General features: G+C 40.3%; 1 protein-coding gene across 10 annotated transcripts in view; it reads left to right on the top strand.

The window, feature by feature from the left end:
• Window positions 1-20653, top strand: part of sema4d (sema domain, immunoglobulin domain (Ig), transmembrane domain (TM) and short cytoplasmic domain, (semaphorin) 4D) — a 52181-nt gene that overhangs the window by 28713 nt on the left and 2815 nt on the right. For 6 of the 10 annotated variants that reach the window (XM_046867435.1, XM_046867436.1, XM_046867434.1 and 3 more), the window contains 17 exons: window positions 6523-6656; window positions 8455-8600; window positions 9742-9804; window positions 9886-9984; window positions 10688-10781; window positions 10884-11000; window positions 11081-11232; window positions 11393-11568; window positions 11768-11924; window positions 12190-12412; window positions 12572-12687; window positions 13483-13658; window positions 14199-14245; window positions 14830-15216; window positions 16737-16880; window positions 18776-18988; window positions 20020-20641. In XM_046867435.1, coding sequence (XP_046723391.1) covers window positions 6560-6656; window positions 8455-8600; window positions 9742-9804; window positions 9886-9984; window positions 10688-10781; window positions 10884-11000; window positions 11081-11232; window positions 11393-11568; window positions 11768-11924; window positions 12190-12412; window positions 12572-12687; window positions 13483-13658; window positions 14199-14245; window positions 14830-15216; window positions 16737-16880; window positions 18776-18988; window positions 20020-20192 — 2580 coding nt within the window. In that variant the 5' untranslated portion in view covers window positions 6523-6559 and the 3' untranslated portion in view covers window positions 20193-20641. Of the gene's footprint in view, window positions 1-1913; window positions 2245-6269; window positions 6431-6522; window positions 6657-8454; window positions 8601-9741; window positions 9805-9885; window positions 9985-10687; window positions 10782-10883; window positions 11001-11080; window positions 11233-11392; window positions 11569-11767; window positions 11925-12189; window positions 12413-12571; window positions 12688-13482; window positions 13659-14198; window positions 14246-14829; window positions 15217-16736; window positions 16881-18775; window positions 18989-20019; window positions 20642-20653 lie in introns of those variants that run through there. The other 4 variants (XM_046867432.1, XM_046867433.1, XM_046867430.1 and 1 more) reach the window with 4 other exon arrangements.

Here is a 20653-nt window from a genome sequence, read left to right on the forward strand (position 1 = left end):
GACTCTTGATTATACAGTTGCAAAAGAGGAATGATTTATATTATCTTTCCCTGGATGGGTTCCCCTTTTGAGTCTCAACACTTTCCCTCCTTCTATCTTTTCACAATTATGAATATGTACGGTTTCATTTGGGATGGATGAATTGAACTATAGCAAACTTCTGCTTTGGCTAAGTTCTCTGTAGTGAACACATGCCCAGAGACCACTCAAGAGAGAGTGAAGGATTGTGGGAGAGTTCAGTGAGAAAGCACATTCTGCCAGAAAGGCATTCTGGGTCAAGGCTGAGTGGCACCATATTGATTCCCGATCAATGTGCCATGTGAGCGGCTGCCGGGGCGGGGTGGAGGCACACACTGATGGATATTGTGCGAAAGAGACTTTGGCAGGAACTGAATGTTTTAGATAGTCACATGGCTGCCCAGTGGGCTTAATGCCACCGGCTGTGACCCATTTTTTTCTCTGGAGGTGGAGAGAACAGTGTCGTTTAAGAAAGTGGTAAAGACGATGCAGTTTTTTTTTTTCTACATTTGATATAGTGTTTGATTTCAGTGTGATAGTCATCTGTAGTGTTTTTTTTTTTTTTTCCCTGAGAGATAAGATTTACTGCTTTCACTGAGTTGCATTGGTACTTGAGAATCATAATTGTAATGAAAACACTGGCAAGCCTTTTAATCCCAACAGACCCACCAGTTATTAAAGTCAACTCCAGATTATGCCATGACTATTTGTGTCTGGAAAGCAAAACTGTCTATCGCTCTGGGTAGGAAGAATGATGTCTCTCTCTCTCTCTCTCTCTCTCTCTCTCTCTCTCTCTCTCATTAGATTTTTTTAGTAAGGGTGCTGATCAGGCCGATCCAGAAAGGGCTGATCAGATGACGCAAAACTCGTGCAAAAAGTCCTTTACTGATGCAAAAGTCCTCAACTTTTATTTATTTAGTATTTTTGTTAATTTCCTTTTTTTCAGACTTCAAACTAAATATTAAAATATTCAATTCTGAGTAATCCTTCTTCAGGACCTTCATTGGCACTGTGTCTGAGGAAGACAAAGGAGTAAAAAAAAGTGTTGGTAGCTTCAGAAAAATTCTTTCCCCCTCAAGGCATTTATTGGTTACTCCAAAGTTTTAAGCTTTTGCTTGGAGAATTCTGGACTTTCCCCAGAAGTAAATCTGAGTTGGAAATGAAAAAGGATACGACTGAAGAAGCTTTTGTGATGTGCTTTGAAGTGCCACTCAGCTCCAGGTGATCCGATTCAGCTGGTCAGTAAGACTTACCTGTAGTACTAACCATGCTGGAATGATGAGCTGATGAATTTTTTTGCTACGAAAAAAAAAGATGTGTCCACGCCAACACGCTCTTGTTTCTTTGGGCCGAATTCCACACAAGCATCCATTTAGCAGATGCTTGTCCTTTTCTTTGTCTTGTCTTTGATGCATGAAGGCTGTTTGTGTGCCCAGAGCTTTATGCTTTTGTTCCGTACACAGAACTACGCCGTGAACTTTTAAGGCTTTTGTTCACAAGTTCAGCATCTTGAAACCCAAACTGGACAGAGATTGTATTTCTTCACTCCACGCAATCGGTGTGAAAAGGGTTTCAAAGTTTCCGTGCAGCGCTTATCGCTCAGAAATGAGCAGGAAATCGATATCTTTTGGTGTTCCTACGCAAACACGGCCACCACTCATCTCTCCAAACCAGCAAAAATCCTTTCAATGAACTGTAAAAGCCCCAAAAACCTGCTCGACTTGATCTTAATTACGTCCCTTCCTTTCTGACACGCAATCGGATTTACGCTCAGACTAAAGTGAACACACACTCTGCTGTGTTTTAAAAAACATTTTCCTCCTTTCAACTTCAATATATTTATTGTCGTCTTTTTTTTTTTTTTTTTTTTACTTTTGCTTTAAAAAGCCCTGAAGGCATTGTGATGTCCCTTTAGATAAGACCCGAGCTTCGGGTTCTCGTATTACGTTTTTTTTATTTTGCTCTCGGGTTAAGAACAAACCTTTTTTTTTTTCTCTTTCTTCCACCTTTTAAGTCTGGAGTTCTCACGTTACCCTCTATTGAGTAGAACACTGACTCTGTACAGGGCTGTCTGTAACTGCTGATAAACTCTTTGGTGAGACTTGTGCTTGTGTTCTCCCTCTATTACACGTAGAAGTGAGTTGAAAGAGACCATCATGGAGATATGGCACTCACGGATAAAGCGAACGGATGCACCCGAGTCACTTCAGGGAAAGGCAAAGTGAGGTACTTCATCTTGCGGTCGCATTACAAGTGATGGATTAGCCGTGTTTTTATTATAATTTTTTTTACTGGTGTTTTTCTTTCATGTGTGGTTGTTGTTTTTTTTTTTTTTTGGGACTGGCTGCCAAAACTCTTCCCACTGAAGGACATGTCTGCTCTTTTTTATTTTAATGAGGATGTCATGTAAAAGTCAGGTTGAAATACGGGGCAAATTCGCCTGTCGGAGTAATAACCCTAGTTTACGTGCCCGGACCTGATTTTTTTTACATTTTTTTAAACCCTGCGCAATCACGCAGTGCTGTAGCAGTGGCGAGGGGGGGACATACACCGAGCGTAAAGTACAGGTAAACACAACGTGACTCATCTCGTGCCCGTTCTCATTAAAATCTTTAGCGTTTAATATTGTCTTGAATTTCAAACTGAATCGATTTGTTTGTAGCCCATAAAGAATTCTTTTTAGGTTTTAACCCAGTGTATCCGACTCGTCTGTCGTGATTTGATATTGTGTACGGAAGAACCGTCTCCACCTTTTCTTTTCATAAAACCGCTGAGCAACAGGTTACAGTGGATGAATTGAAACTGTTCCCTGTGGTCATTGAGAGTTTTAATCTCAGGTGTCATCTTCCAGTCGTGAGCATGTAGAATGGCAGGCTTGTGTATGTGAGCACACCCTGTATTAACCACAGCCCTGCTCTCACAGCACTTATCTGAGCTCGATTAGACCTCGGATGCCTCTGAAGAACTCGCCGTAACCTCATACTCTCAGGACCGGCAGCAGGACAAAAAATAATTCGGATCGGTTTGGATTCAATCCGATTTTTAAACCACATTAAAAACGTTAGCACTCACATCAACGCTAGCTGGAATAGCGTTGAAGTTTTTCAGCCACGCCAAACTCTGATTAGACGTTGACCCAAAAGTTTGTAGGTCTTATCTAGAATCTCCCTAATCCCTGTTTGCAGTGCAGTTTGTAGAGCCGGAGCAGTGGATTCTGGATGTAACACGTTGTCCTCTCCGTATGTAAGTGTAAATAAATTACAAATGTTTTTTCGAGGCAGAAATATCAGGACCTGGAGTACCAACCGGGTCAGCAGCCGAGAGTAGACGGCTCTTGGAACACTTTCGCACCAGACATGTACAGGTTCCGTAAACATGAATATTGATGCTAATAGAGGGGTCATTTGAGGGGTGTGTTGGGCTTGGACTGAAACATCTGGCATGGCTTTAATCAACTACGTCCTTTGAAGAACTTTCCACTAACTCAATAAATGCGAAAGGAAGTAAGGAAAGTTAAGTAAGTTACTAAATTACTAACTTACTAAATTTACTAACTTGCAAATTTTTATTTAATTTACTAAGTTGAGAGAGGTTGGTTAGTTAATTAAGTTAATTTAAATGTTTAAGTTTATTTATATAGCACTTTTTACAATTGACATTGTCTCAAAGCAGCTTTACAAAATGTAAGAATTATAGAACAAAAATGTAAATAAGTGAACTGTGTGGGTTTATCCCCAGTGAGAAGCTTGACGTGACTGTGGCAAGGAAAAACTCCCTTTAGATTGTATAAAGTAGAAATTATGAGAGGAACCAGACTCAAAAGGGGAACCCATCCTCATTTGGATGACACTAAAAGTTTAATTATAAACCATTAAAACATTACAAACACCAGAGAGTGAGAAATATCATGAGCACCATAGTGTGTGACTATGAGTGAGTAAGTAAGTGTGTGAGGCCGTGCTTCCTTGTTGGTGGGTAGATGATAGAGCTGGCTCCAGCAAACCTGACAATATGCAGTAGGAGCAGTTTATCATCCTCCATGCTAATTTTGGCCTCACATGTGTCCTGACTTCTGTTTGAACCCTCCTTGTGTCGGCCCGAGGTCGGACCATTCGAGCCGCTCGTTGTGTAAACGATAATGTTTTGGAACAAGCAGCACCTCAGCTGCTGCTACTTATCCCTTGGAGGCATACTGTTGCTTGGTGTTAGGCTTCAATGTGACAGGAAGCTGAAGGCTGACGGGACTAGACAATTGAGTATTTCTTTAACGACTTGAGCACCTGTCCTTGTTTACGCTAACTCTTTCATGTCTTCTCGCTTCTCATTAGGGAAGTTAATCTGTATGCTACACATTTCTAAACCGGAGCTCATTAACGAAGGTTGATGGTAACGAAGGTTGATGGTAACGAAGGTTGATGGTAGTGCAGGTTAGGCGCTGTGATGCTGGATGTTTGTTTTTACTCGTTTTCATTGCATTAGGTTTTGACTTTATGCTACTCCACAGCACCACCCTGTAGTTATTTACATTTTCGTCTCAATAGCACTTATAAAAATAGACTTCAAAACATCTTTCCCAACAAACCCCCTGAAACAACATAAGGAAAAAGCTTTGAGAGGAACCAGACTCAGGAAAGGAACTCATCCTCTTTTCACAGGATAGTAGACAAGGCTGTGACCTCATAACACTGCTGAACATCACACCCCCCCAAAAAATAAAGTTGTTCTATTTATTAAAAGGTTAGTATAGTTATAAGCCTGTTAGATGGGTCACATAAGTTCCATCCAACCCTTAATAACTCATTAACTATTATCAGCAAGATCAAAATAATCTACTGAACAAACAGAAACTGAGATGCAAAACAAGTTTACAAACACCTAGAACTACAATACAGTGTGTTTTACAGAGACAGACAATAGTCTTGAGAGCTCGAGATGATCTGGAAATGGAGTAAAGTATGGTGTGCGGTATGGAGATGTTGCATATGGTCTAGAGGTAATAAGTATTGCAGAATTATGGAGTATAGTTTTAAACCGTGGCCTGTTTTTAGAACTATAGAGTGTGTTCTAGAATAATGCTCTTTTGGATGTGGTCCTGAATTATGGAATATGGTCTAAATTTGTTCTATAACTTGAGTATAGAATTTCCCCCTGAAACCTTAACTGTGCTGTCAAAGTATGGAGTATGCTTTGTAACTATAGCGTATGATCTAGAGCTGGATACTCTTGAACTTTGGAGTATGCTTTCAGTTTATGCTCCAGAAGTATGTGGTATGGTCTTTTGTGGAAACATTATAATGTATTTTTGAACTATGCTGTGTTCTTCAGAAATATAGAATACAGTATGGAGTCTTTTCCAGAACCATGAAATGTGCATTAGAATCTTGGAGTATGGTCTTAAAATGTGGCCTGTTTTTAGAACTATGGAATATGTTCTCCATTTATGCTCTTTAGCTGTACTCCTGAATTATGGAATATGATCTAGATTTATGCTCTTTGGGTGTGCTCCTGATTTATGGAATATGATTTAGATTTATGCTCTTTGGGTGTGCTCCTGATTTATGGAATATGATCTAGATTTATGCTCTTTGGGTGTGCTCCTGATTTATGGAATATGATCTAGATTTATGCTCTTTGGGTGTGCTCCTGATTTATGGAATATAATCTAGATTTATGCTCTTTTGGTGTGCTCCTGATTTATAGAATATAATCTAGATTTGTGTTCTTTTGGTGTGCTCCTCATTCATGGAATAATTAAAGACTTTATGTTAAATTAACAACTATAGAATATAGAGTTCACTCCAGAATTGAACTTTGTTGTGTGCTACAGAAGTATAGAATACTGTACAGAGATATAGTCTTCTCCAGAACGGTGGAGTATGCTCCAAAACAAGGCAGAGTGCTCTAAAAGCATAGCTCATTCAGTTATTTTGAATAAAATATTTTTTAAACCAAATAACTGCATTATGGCTCTCTAGAGTCTAAGAATTTTTTTAATGCGATAAATATTGATCTTATTTCCTCTCAAAAGAAACAGTGTTTGTATTTATCACTGCTTTGTTGATTGTGTTGATGTTTCCTTATCTAAATGCAGACTTGATGTGTGTGGTGACCCCTGTAGGAAGAAAGGGGTGCTACACAAAGTGAGATCTGAAATGAAATCCAATCATCAGCCATGCAATTAAAATCATTTGTAGCATGTGTGTGTAAAAAAGCAGAACGTTTCCTGTTTAGTAAACAGTGCTAAATACCTTTTATCTTTATGATCAGGACGAGGTGTGTAAAAGTTTTTTTTCCTCCTAAATGAAAACGTCTGTGTGCTCACATTGGTTGAGCTGTCAGAGAGGAAGTAGTGGGGTTTTTATACCCAAATGAGCAGCGTGTCAAGGTTTTCTTTGTCTTCTGACTGTGTTGCGTAGGTCATCTTTTCTCTCCCTCGTGCGCATTTTCTTCCTCTGTAGTCTTTTCTTCTTTCGCTCATCAGAAATGTCGATCTGTCTGTTACAGAGGTAACCTCACTCTACCCAAGATTCCAGAGTCCAACATGGCTCTCGGCGTGCTGGGGGTTTTCCTGGGACTGCTTTTGGAAGTTTCTGCTCATGGACCATCCAACGTTCCCAGGACTTCTTGGAGAAATGAAGGTACAAACGCTTTTATTGAAATGTATACAGTTGAAACAGGATTTTACATTGTAGAAACCGCCAGCAATTTATTCAGTTTTATTGTGTTTGAGTCTGGTGTAGTAGTACATTATTGGGTAGTAGGATTTTAAGAGCAAATGCAAGAAAGGGATTTAATTAAATTTGCCATTTTTTTAACCACAGTAATGTCCTATATAAGGTTTTGTGTTTATCTGTGTGGATAAAACTCAAAGCCTTGTGTTTATGAAAGTAATACTGACAGCTCCTTATGTATAAATTTATCTAGAAGTGCAATTGACACAATTGGAATATTTTTTTTTTTATAAATAGCTTCAAACCATCCTATTTTTATTAATTCCTTTTACACTGCAGGAATTTGTAGTGTAGGATTTTAAAACAATCACCAAAACTAATGGCACATATACTTTTTGGCCAGAAGTAATAGGACACCTACATTTTTCAAATCCCCCAAACCGTTACCACGATGCTGGAAGCACAAAGCTGGATCAGATGCCTTTGAACTTCAATACCCAGACCTGTTCCAGCATGACAATGCCCATGTGCACAAAGCCAGGTACATGAACCCCTGTTTTACAGGGGTTGGAGTGGAATATATTGAGTGTCCAGCTATAGATCTCTGACATTAACCCTTTCAGATAAATTGGAACACCTACAGCACCCCAAGCCTCCTCACCTCATCACAGTACCTGACTTTTTGCAACACCATTGTGGCTGAATGAGCACAAATCAAACAAATAATGCTCTTCCTAGCTTATGTAGATAAAGTAAAAAGTTGTCCAAAAAAGAAATAGTGAAGTAAAGTACTGATAAGTAAAGTACTTGAGTACAGTAACAATGTATTTGTACTTTTAATCTCTGGTTAAGACCACCTCTAGCTTCTCTGTATGTGGGTCATTGTGACATCTGACTTAAATAGTAGTGTGTGTGTAACTGTTTATACGAAAAAGGGTAAATGATGATCCTGGAAGACATTGTAGGTGGTAGCTTAGTGGTTAAGTCATTAAACTTTGGACCCAAATCTCATGAGTTTAAATCCTAGCCACACTATGCTGCCACTCCTGGGCCCCTGTGCAAGGCCCCTAACCCCATAGCTGCTCAGTTGTATGATTGAGATAGATGTAAGTCGTCTGGATAAGGGTGTCTGCCAAATGCCGTAAATGTGTAAATAGTCTACATGTTTGTCTGTGGATTGTTAGACTCTATGCTGTGACTTTCTCTTGTGGTTTTTAGAAAATGTTTGGGTTTTTTATGCCACAGGAAGTTGAGTATGAGAGAAAAAAAGATGAAAGAGAGAATGCATAACTGTAACAGTTGTATTTTCCTGTAAGAGGGCACTGACACAAAGTCAAGAATCCTAAAACACACACACACACACACACACACACACACACACACATTCCGCCACCTCGAACAGCTTGCGTCTCAGCAGTGTTCTAGAGTCCTCCTGTGCATGAGATCCTTCATGAAGTTCATGCGAGCAGTCGAGCAGTCGCTGTCAGGCGAAGCACACTGTGTTATTTGGTGTCTTTTTATATGAGATAATGTTCCATTCACTTCAGAGCAAATTAAAGGCTGTGTTTAGAGCTGAACAGAAATCCTCATGCGAGTGCAGACGAGCGTCAGTTGAAGACGTGTCACTGCTTTAATATAATATAATGATATATAATATATATAACTTTAAACCTGTCTCATGTTTCCTGTGTGTGTTTTGTGTCGTCGTCTGTCTGATTCATGTGTCTCTGTATGTGTGTCTTGTGTCTTTTGTGTGTGTATCCAGAGGTGAGCTTGGTGGACTTCTCCGAGCCGGGTGTGTTTAATTACTCCACTCTGTTGCTGAATGAGGAGCGAGGCGCGCTGTATGTCGGGGCGAGAGAAGCCATTTTTCACCTCGACATCAATGACATATCTGTCAAAAATAACCAGGTGAGCAATTTCTAAAATTGATACAGCACCACAGCAGTGTCTCAGGCTGATTCTGTACTTTATGTGCGTGCATTGTGCATGCGAGCATTGTGCATGCGAGTGTTTACCACAGACAGGAACTCATCCACATTTTCAAATATCTTTTTTTCTTTAACTCTGTTATACCAGAGGTCAGTAATCAACTTTTTTAGAGGTTTTATTCCTCTTATTCCACAGCCGCTTGAAGCTGAAGTTCTAAGAAGTTACGTATAGAAAGAACACATCATAGATTTTTAAAAATATCCATTTATGTTTACAGTCAATGCGGTGAAGCTTTCCTGTAACAATGTAGTTCCTGTTCTCATTTCGGTTTTAACAGTTATAAAAAGTCATTTTCTCCCTAGTTTGACTTTTATCCTCCGTCTTGAAAACCTAGGTACAGTTTTACCTCTGACTGTAACAAGGTTCTCACACTGGAGACTCCTTCATTACAGGGGGTCTTCTTAAAGAAAATGTCAGTGTGTTACTGCTTGAAATTATATATTTTAAAATGTATAAGAACAATAATAGAAATCTGGGATTCAACTACTGTCCATCTGAGCTGCTCTTATAGAATTAATTTATTTATTAATCTTTAAATAATATTAATATCTTCCTGACAAATCAAAATCGAGAACTCTGAAGTCATATAGTAAATAGAGCAATAGTGCAAGGCTTTTCCAGAGGTCAAGTCAAGTTTATTTCTATTGCGCTTTTCACAACAGACATTGTCTCAAAGCAGCTTTACGGAAATCAACAGTCAAGGAGAATGGTGTGCATTTATCCCTGATGAACAGCCTGTGACTGTGGCAAGAAGGAAAACTCCCTTAGATGTTATGAGGAAGAACCCCTCAGAGGAACCAGACTCAAAAGGGGAACCCATCCTCATTTGGGTGACATCAAGAGTTTGATCATCAGAGATGTTTTCAAGGCACTTCGAATTTAGACTAGAGGGTATTTTTTCTTGTCTGTGGTAATCACACATGCTACAGGTGCATTAGAGTAATCTGGAGAAACACTGCATTGTCAAATGAGACCGCTGTCTTGTGTGAAATCGTTTCGAGTGTACCGACTGCATGATGTTTCTCTAGTGAACTAAAAGCTCCTTTTTTATGGTTTTAAGGTGCTGTGGAAGGTCCCAGCTAATGACATGAGATTGTGCACCTTAAAAGGGAAATCCGAAGAGGTACATTTTACAAAAACAAAAACACCCACAAACAAGTTTTTTGTTTGCCCCCACTGCACTTATTTTTCTTTCTTCTTTTAGACGGACTGCCGAAACTACATCCGGGTTCTTCAGGTGTTGGATGAAGAACATCTGTATGTGTGTGGAACTCATGCGTTTCAGCCGCTCTGTGATTACCTGGTGTGTACGATTTCGGTGTCCTTTCAGAATGGAGATTTCTTTTTAAACAATTAAACATGGGATAGTCCTGATGCCAGTAGCTGTCTGAGAGACTAAACATGAATTAATCAGATGTGGAGATGGTGGTTTAGGTCTTATTGCCATGAGAACCTGCTCTTGCCATTACAAAAACAAACTAGTCATTTGGCACTGTAAACAACAGTCTAGAAACCTTTTTCTAAATCTTCAGGGAGCTTAACCAGAAAGGAAGTAACAAAAAGAATCCAAAAAAGAACAAAGTTTCAGAAACAAACAGCTGCAAGTCTATAAAGTATCAGGAGATACTTTAAAAGAAAAAAGGATGTGTCCTACAGAGTTTTTCCAGCTAGAAAACTCAAGTTCACCCTCTGGCTCTGGTTTCATTCGTTCCAAACACAGTCATGTGACTGGAGAGTGGAAAAAATGAAGCAGTTTAAGATTACTCTGGAGAGATACGAGATGTCCTGCGGGCTATGAAACAAACAGTCAGGGTGAAATGTACTGTACTATAAGTGATGTGGTTTTTGTTGTGTTGTTTTGTGCTGATGTGTATCTCAGGGATTGATAAATTCCAGATGCATCATGTGATCATCAGAGGCAAACTATAGATTTGGAGTTTTCTGTGTATTAATGTTCATCTCAAACAATAAATCTGTTCTTTGCATGCAATCTCTTCTCTTCCCAGTCTTTAAAGGACTTCACGCTGATGAAAAAGCAGGATGATGGCAGAGGGAAGTGTTCCTTTGACCCTTCTCAGAGTTTTACCACGGTCATGGTCGGTGAGTGATCGGACCTTTTACACACCCTTCTTCTTGTAACGTCTGATTATTTGTGGTGTAATCCTGAGCGCATGCACTTACACCACTGCATATCTCTTACAGATGGTGAGCTGTACTCGGGGACGGCGTATAACTTCCTGGGGAGCGAACCGATCATCTCCAGATTCTCGCGTCCTCAGACCCTGCTGCGGACGCAATACTCCACCTCCTGGCTCAACGGTACGCCCTGAATCTTACGTCACTAAATTAGTAACTGGCTCATGTAAGAACGGACCAGTAAAAAATATTTCTGTGTGCAGAGCCTAGCTTCGTGTATGCAGACGTGATCCGAGAGGGAAGCAACAGCCCAGACGGAGACGACGATAAGATTTACTACTTCTTCACCGAAGTCTCGGTGGAATACGAGTTCTTTGGCAAGCTGCTGATTCCACGTATAGCTCGTGTGTGCAAGGTGAGCTTGATGCACTTTACTGTGAAAAAACCCTGCTGTCTTGTACCATTCCCTGTGATGTACCGTGACTGTTATCGATCATCCATCATCTCTAAATTTTCCTTCATTCTGTTTAGTGTTCAGTTTTCATCTTGAGTTAATTCTTTGTGTCGAACATCAGGGGGATTTGGGAGGTCAGAGAACTCTGCAGAAGAAATGGACGTCATTTCTGAAGGCCAAGCTGGTGTGTTCCATGCCCGAGATCAATTTCGTCTTCAACGTGATTCATGATGTGTTCATAGTTAAAAACCCTGACTGGAGAGAAACAGTCATCTATGGCGTCTTCACCTCCCAGTGGTAAGTGTGTGTGTGTGTGTGTGTGTGTGTGTGTGTGTGTGTGTGTGTTCCTGTTTTGAATACCTGTTACGCACACACATCACCACCTCAGTCATACCCACTGCCTTAGTCATCATGTTGTATGAGGAAGTGAGCTTTAATTTGCATACAAAGCTAAAACTTGATTTCTTCTCTCTCTCTCTCTCTCTCTCTCTCTCAGGGGGAACATGGGCCTCTCCGCTGTGTGTGCATACAACATGACCTCAGTGGACGAGGTGTTTTCTAAAGGGAAGTACATGCAGAAGGCCACAGTGGAGCAATCCCACACTAAGTGGGTACCATACAACGGCATCGCACCCTTTCCCAGACCCGGAGCGGTGTGTATTTCTATTGAAAATAACTAGAGCATGTTTAATAAAATCCAGTGCAAGCGGACAAATGTTTATAGCTGTTATAATGTAACTGATAACCGTTTCACAGATGTGGTTGTGAATATAAAGTAATCGGCATTAATCAACTTCTTCGCATTAGCTCTGAGAAATTTGCTCCAGTTGATTTCAAGATCACATTTTTCTCTTAGAAGTGACTGAATGATCTTTCTCTTTTCTGACTACTCATGTTCTCCTCATCATGTTACTACAGTGCATTAACAACCAGAACCGCATGCAGAACATCACCAGCTCCCTGCTTCTCCCCGATAAAACGCTGCAGTTCGTAAAGGACCACCCGCTAATGGCCGACCCCGTGCTGCCCATCGGCCATGGGCCACGTCTTACCGCCAAGGCCGTTAACTACACCCAGATTGTCGTCGAAAGAGTCACCGCCCTGGACAACAAAGTCTACGATGTCCTCTTCACCACCACTGGTAAGCATGTGGAAACTCTGTATAAGTTCTGGAAGATTCTGAGGATGTTCTAAAGGTGTTTTTTTTTATTTAATTTTTTTTTAAGAACCTCTGTTGCATATCTGTTATGGAAAATAATTATTAACATTCTTGTTTTTGTCATTTATGATGTTTTATCAGATAAAGGGTTTCTGCACAAATCTGTGGTGTATGAAGGAGGCTCGCACATAATCGAGGAGATCCAGCTGCTGAAAAACCAACAGCCAATCAAAACACTGCAGCTCGCTTCAAAAGAGGTATTCGCAGAGATTGGCACAAACGTAAATGCTTCCTGAAAGTGAGCTGTTTGTTGTTGTTTTTTTGTTTCAAATTAGGTGATTGGTTACAGTAGCATTTTGGGAAGGATCTGTAGTCAGATATATATACAGAGCCTGTTGAAGGTTTGAAAACACCTATTTTTTTATTGTTTTAAGACTCATGCATGTTTGTGAGTCAGAGAACAGAAGAGATGATGATAGCAGACTGGAGCAGTGAAGGTTGGAGACTTATTCCAGGTGAAAGGAAATCTGGACCATCATGGCTACCATTCTGTTTTTCAGCATACACAATGCAATTCCGTCTGGACTGCAGCTCATTGCAACCGAGTAACCGAAGCATATGTCTAAGCTCTGTAAGCGTTATTTAGCGAGCAAACGATCATCTGGAGTGAGATCTAACATGGAATGGCCTGCCTTTCAGCACACCTCCTAATCTCCAACCAGTGAAGAACATCTTTGGCGAATTTTACAGGAGGCATAAAGTATTTCAGCTGAATGTTTGGAGAAATTACCTGTCCATGTCCCGAGAGTGTGGTGGTGTTCATGCTGTGGGAGGATTTATTTGTAAAAAAGAATTTTGAGCATCACTAGGGTGTCTACATTCCTGAAAAAGAAAGCGTTACATGTCTTCTCAGCTGTTCAGGAAAAGGAAATTTTCCAGCTGTGGACACCAAGAACAAACAGAAAACAACTATTCTTTTTTTTCTTTTTCCAGACAAAATGCCTTTCTTGTCCGAAATTACACAAACTAACTCAATACTTTGTTCCCTACAGGGTAGTTTCCTGTACGCAGGTTCAGACTCAGGAGTAGTCCAGGCTCCCACCGCATTCTGTGACAAATACGTGACCTGCATAGACTGCATTCTTGCCCGCGACCCGTATTGTGCCTGGGGAACACACACTGCTTCTTGTATCAACATTTTCCAGAAGCAGGATAACGGACCATACCGGTTAGTTACTCACCTGAGCATGACGTCATAATCAGGCCATGTTACATGAACCTAAATGAACATTGTTTATATTGGAGACATGCTGCCTGAAAATAGATGGTAGTAGATACATAGGTGGTTGGGTAGAACTTTATTATTGTCCTACCATAAGTGCAAAAAGTGAGGATAAATATGTAAGTGTTTGACCAAAGATTTATTGTCACTCCTTATTAGGAAATCACAACAATAGAACTCCAAAGTCTACTAAAATACCCAATTAATTTGAACACTTTTCTCTGAAAGTGCTCAGGGGCTGATGGTGTTTTTAAAAGCCACTGAATATTGATGCTCATATAGGTTATAATGTTTATGGAGCTATCAGGATATCTCTGGGGGGGTTTGCACATATTGGGACCTCTAATGTTCAGACACTGATCGATTATTAAAAAAATGCTTCTTTAGCGCATCGTTTTTTGATTAACATTTTATATAATAACATGGTTTAAAATGTTCTGCAGCCTATTTTCCTGACTGTCCTTCTTTCTCTTTCATAATCTAAAGGAAGTTCATTCAGAACCTGAGAGGAGATGCAGAGGAATGTCCATTAGGTAAGCGCTGTAGATAATATAAATAACCTAGATAACTTGGATACCTTCTGTGCCTGTTTAACCAGATAAATAAAGCAGAACTGAGTGTGTCTGCCAGTTTTTCACGAGAAAAATAAAAGTATATAATATAATGACACAATTCAAACTAGTTCCTGTATCTTTATTTTCTGTGTTGTAAATCTTATTTAATGAGAAAAGGCTGAGAGATCGTACACAATATGACACGCTGCTGAATGGTTACGTGCAGTGTGTGATTAGGATAAGATCTTGTGCAGATTATGATCACATTTTTGCATGTGACCCATATATATATTTGACTAGTGCGCACTCCCAATTCACAATCGGTTCGCATTCACACGCATGCACTTGACCTTGACCTCGTTAGTCTATTAGTTACTTTTTAACAAGGCATACCAGTGTAGTAACTAAATTATACAACAAATTCATGAAGAATGTAGGTTTGTGTTACATTTACGTACAAACTATTATGGCTTTATCTTTTGTGTTGATGGTTTGAGTCGATCCTAATGCGGTGTGTCTGCATCCTCTCTAATCCTGTCTCCCATCTCTTCTCTCTCCCACAGCGAGGCCACGCTCGATGGAGAAGCCCCAGCAGATGGTGGTAAAGCCGGGCAGTTCGGCGGAGCTGCCTTGTAGCGTGCGCTCAAACCTGGCTCAGGTATTTTGGAAGGTCAACGGCAGCTTCCTGACTGAGTCTGTTCACTCCCTCCTGATGGCCGACTCCACGCTGCTTATCTACAGCGTGACAGCACAGAGGCAGGGTCACTACGAGTGCTGGACCGTCGAACAAGCTGCCGGAAAGAACTTCACGCGAATGCTACAATCCTACAATCTCCGAATGGAGCCTCCCGAAATCTCGTCCGACTCCTCGGTCGAGACCGTCGACGTCCCCGATCCTGATGCATCCACATCAGGCACCACGAACCTCAGCTCCACCACGTCAAGGCGAGGTAATGACGGCAACAGTAACACAGCAGGACCACCACTAACGCCATCTACCATGTCCAGCGTGCCTCAGCCCCCACTAACCCGCCCCTCTACCACGGCTAACGTCTACGCCGCAAAATCAGAACCCAAACATTACGTCCCTCCTCAAAGTAGCGATTCACGGACCAAGGACCCGAGATCATAGATCCTCACGCAAAGTACCTGCAGTACGACAACAGCAAAGCGCTGCTCTTCCTCTTCCTGCTCTTTTTCCTGCTATTCCTCTGCGGCCTGGCGTATAATTGCTACATGCAGTACCTCCCAGGTCCGTGTCTGAGGCTCCGTGCCGCCGTGCTCGGCACGAAGAAGAAGCCTCAGCAGGGCGATTACTCGTCCTGCGAATCGGGACTGATGGAAGCATTGCCTGAAAAACAAAACCTGAACGCACCGCCGCATCAAAACGGAGCCCTGCGAGATACAGGATACGAAATGGAACCGGAGCGCGTAAACGGCAAAATCCCTTCAAACAGCCGTGGAGAGGACGGCGATGGCACATCAAAACAAGGACCTTTTGACATAACCTGTGAATCGCAACCGATCGAGTTTGCAGATGCTGATGCATCGTAACAAAATGTTACCCTTTTCGATTTTTTTTTGTATGGCTAGGTTTAATCCGAAACATCAAAAGCTGATTTTTTTTTTTTTTTTTGTGAATTTTCTGATCAGATTTTTGACAGCAGTGATTATTTAAATTTTTTTCCACCCCAAATTTCCAAATTGGAAATGTGATTTACCAAATTGGTAAGTTAACTGTGTTTTCCAAATTGGAGAATTTTTTTTTTTTTTTTTTTTGGTGAGTTGGGAAAGATTTTTTTTTTTCTTTTTTCCCCCCTCCCCCTTTTTTCTTTCATACAATCTGTTGCTTTGTGTCACGTTGTTGCGTATTACTCTCAGGGACGTTGAACATATTTTGCCAAATCTGTGCCTCATAAGCACAATAAAGAAGGAGCCAGCGCCCTAAAGAAAGAAGTAAGCTGGATGTATGGAAGTTTGGATGAGCTGACATGGACATCGTGAGGAAAATCGTTCCTCATGGATATGGAAATGTTGAGTTTCATAGAAGACTGGAGATGATGCAACAGTATTTTTTTTTTCCACTGAGAAGCAAAAAAAATAAGCTTATAATCTGTGCGTTTGGTTTTGTATAGTTGCGGTTCCAGGATCGGTTCTCGTTCCCCTGTGGTTTTCTCACTCACTCACATGTTCTCTAACAACCACGGTCCTGGAGAACACTGGCCATCGAGCAGGAACACGACAACTGTGACTGACGTGGAGTTTTTTCAGGACTGGGGCTAAGGGTTCTTTTTTGAGTTTTAGAATATTGAAGGATCTCAGTTAGCTATAAAAAAAAAAAAAATTTCTTTTTACTAACCACCTCAATTAGTTTTCGGCTCACCTCTTTGTGTGCGAGAGTTTTCAGAATTTCTTACTGGGTCCCTCTGTCTCTCTTCTTCTGTCCATTCCTCCCTCTTTCCCTGCACAGCTTGCTCATCTTCGTCCTCCTCCTCTTCCTCAGTATGGAGAGGTTTGGAGGGTGGAGGTGCTCGTCTGCTCCCCCCGCTCCTGAGCGAGCAGTCCTGGGGTGTTCATTCCCACCAGGCCTTCTTCCTCTTCTGCCTGGCTGTGGGTGAGTGGTTCCTCTGACCTCTGAAGCCTGCCTGGCCTGCTCACCATCTCTCATGCTTGCTGTTGTGGTGTTTTTACTTTCTATTTCTTTATCTATATTCACTTTCCTCTTTCTCATGTCTCTCTATATTTGACCTCTGTCTTTTTTCCTGTCCTCTATTTCTTCTGTCCTCTATTAGCTTTCTCTATTCATACTCAATCTCTTTCTTACTCTTCCACTTCTTTTCATCCCTTTCTTACTGTCTCCCTTCTCTCTTCCTACCCCCCCATCGCCTGTTCGCGATACTCCACAAAACTGCTTCCTTTTTTTCCCCATGGGTATTTTTTTCGTTTCGTTCATCGTCTCGTCACAGCTGTTTCGAGGTCTTCCGATTAAATCAGAAGGCTCCGTTGAACGTTACGAAGACGAGGAAGCGTTTGCGTAGTATCATGATGCAGATGCATGTGGAGCTGAGCGATGCATGTTGCCAAACACTACTTCCTTCCTTCACTGCCTTCAGTTACGGTCACTGGCACGGTTCCGAACGTATCGACGCGTCGGTTTGCCTCTGGAACATTTTGCACATCGACAGATTTATTTTATTTCTTCCTGGACAGTTTCTAAAGAACAATCGGTTTTGCAGTGGTGACTTTTTCTTGTCACACTTGGAAAATCTCTGATGTTGGACTGAGTTTGCTGTTAGACTCGCCTTTCTGTAAAAAAAAACACATCAAAAATCTGACTGAACTTTAAACCCAGTGTATATTTGACCTGTTATTGTAATTTCTCCCATATATTTTACATGTACAGTGTAAATATAAGTACATATGTGTATACTCTGGCTGTACATAATTCCTCTTTACATTTTAGCCACCGTAATAAATGTGCTTCAATGTTGAAGGTCCTGTTTGCATTCTTCACTTCTATCAGAGTATTTATGGAGATCTGAAGCAGAAAATTCAACACCCGTATTTCTGCTGATTACACTGTTTTCATTGTGGGTGTGAGCTTTTGAAAACAGCCAAGATGTCTGCTGAACTATTACACTGATTTAATTTCATCTGTGCCACGTAATGAGGATGATACAAATGCAGATTAAGAGCATGTTTATTAAATAAACAGACAGAAAATCGCACTCAAACACCGCAAACAGTCACGGATCATCAATCAACAGAAACTGGTCGAAACGATAACAAGATCAACCACAAATCAGGAAACAAAACCAAGAACAACCTGCAAACTCTGAGAACTGAACTTTGCAATGAGCTGAATGACATGTTGTTTGAAGGCTGCCGGATCTGATGGTTATACTTTTTTATTTACATTATAGCAGCTATAAACAGTCTTTCCCTCAACAGCCTGTCTTTTCTTTCTCTTTTGAAAGTTACCAAATAACGACAAATAGCAAAACATATGTAACTGTAACAAAGTGCTGACACCAGAGATTTCTTCCATATAGGATTACAATTATTAAACTGTGCATACAAATCGAATTAAATTGTAAAATCTTAAATGTCTTAGAAATAATCATTAATGATTTTTTTTTTTTTTTAAGAATGCATAATAGGATCATTGAAATGCTTATGTATTTGAAGAGGTTATTGATAATATAATCCTGTGACTTTGTCAACTTTGTCATAGAATATTCATTTATACTTTCTGACCAATCAGAATCAAGAAACCAAGGCATGGATGCAAACTTTTGCACTGTAACTAAGCCTAGTCCAGTCATAACAGCAGCTGTAATTAATTTTGTGGGCATGTCCAGACTTCTGATTCTATACCTACAGTTCACTAATTTACGCTTGTGTGCTTTGACTTGATTGGTTCCTCACTTCCCTCGGTGCATGGCTCAATCTGAAAGCTTGCTGTGTGTGATTTTGTTAGCACGTTAGTGCTGTTTTTTTTTTCCTCAGGTCCCCCTGACGTTAGCTTTGAATGGCGCTCGAACGGGCGGAGACTGGAGACGCCCATCACAGAGTTCAGGCATGCCCTCGGTGCTGATGCTGTGTTGGTGAGCAGCTGGGTGAGGGAGGAGCCTCTGATTAAAGACGCCCAATACCAATGCAGCGCCATGTCCCACGTGGGAAATGACACGTCTAAAATCGATCTGCGACTCAGCAGCAGAGGTAATGGGTCCTAATGGAGGAGAGGTTTTAACCATCAGCAAATAAAAGCAAACAGATATTTGGGGGAAAATATACTCCATTATATGCTATAAAGACCCATACACTCATTCTTATAATATTTTATAGCCTCAATATTGATAATAATACTATATATTACTATAATATAGTAACTCACATTATACTGTAAATTATATTTTATATCAGACTTGCTCTTGTTGCCTTTATTTTTATACATCGTACCAAAACTAATACTCATTACAATGCTTTATTGTATTATTATTAGACTATTACAATACTTATTAAAATACTATCTGACTTGTAGAATACTTCATAACACTGTTACTCATTTATATACTTTATTAGTTTGATGGAGTATAATACTCATTACAATACTCTTATTTTACTCTTTATTAGACTTTAATACTCTATTATACAGTCTATCAGACTCATATAGACTCATTGTTTTAATATTATAGCTTTAATATCAGATTCGATATTACTCATTTTATATATATATATATATATATATATATATATATATACACACACACACACACACACACACACACACACACACACACACACACACAAATACAAATTACAACATATGACTAATAATTTTCTTTTCTATTATTTAATACTTGTTGAAATTCTATTATACTTAATACAAAAATAGTTTACACATTTATACTTTATCATACTTGGTATTATATTCTCTATTATACTTAACGTTATATTTATTATTATATACAGTATTGATAAATAAATGAGCAAAAAGATGATCTGAAGATAAATGTCCGATACTGTATTCTGTCAAACTGAACAAGATCTCTGAGCTCCTAGGTTCCTCTCTTTGTTCCTCTATCAACCTGGTCCTGCAGAACCTCTGTGTAACCTGCAACCACTTTGACATTTTAACATGATTTTGGCAGAAATAAAATGTATTTTGGGTCTTTTCAGGTATGAAAGGCACAACAGCGTTAATGTTTTCCCCCAGACCTTTTGTGAACCTATGCTGTTACTTTCTTCAGATGAAGCGACCGGCGTGTCTGAAGAGCTGAACCAGTGGAGATCCGCCCTCGCAGAGCACGAGCAGCAGTTTGAGAACTGGAAGAAAATTTGGGTAGGTGTGTGCACACAGCTCCAGCACCTCCAGATAAAACTCCTGACTGGCTGGACTGGACTTTTTAACCCAGACATATGATATTTGTATAAAAATCTAACGGCTGTATGTATTTAGTAGCTGTTTCTTTTAATACAATGCTCACTGATTGTAACCAACTGCAGTAAGGAATGTGCAATCTGTTCATCCTAACCATTGTAATGTCCTCCTCGTGCTACGTGCACTGCTTTCCTGCGTGTGTGTCATGAGTCCCTGTGGTTGTGGTGGTGTGATCTTTCTGTTTACATCATCAGGAAAAAAGGGAAGAAAAGTCAGCAGTGGCTTTAGGGTTCGCATGCTATCCTAACCGGCTGTCAGCAGAGTGTAACACAGTAAATAATTCATCAGCAGAGCTCGTGTCAAGCAGGCGGTAATGTCTAACTGTAACAGTCGTTGTGGGATAAACAGATGGAAAGGACTTTCTTAGTTCTTTCTAAAAGGGAGAGGACAGGGGGAAAAGTGGAATAATAGAAGATCCTGAAAAAAATCACAATGTGTGTGTG

The sequence above is a fragment of the Silurus meridionalis genome, chromosome 15 (genome assembly GCF_014805685.1).
Source record: "Silurus meridionalis isolate SWU-2019-XX chromosome 15, ASM1480568v1, whole genome shotgun sequence".
In the NCBI taxonomy this organism is placed as follows: domain Eukaryota; kingdom Metazoa; phylum Chordata; class Actinopteri; order Siluriformes; family Siluridae; genus Silurus; species Silurus meridionalis.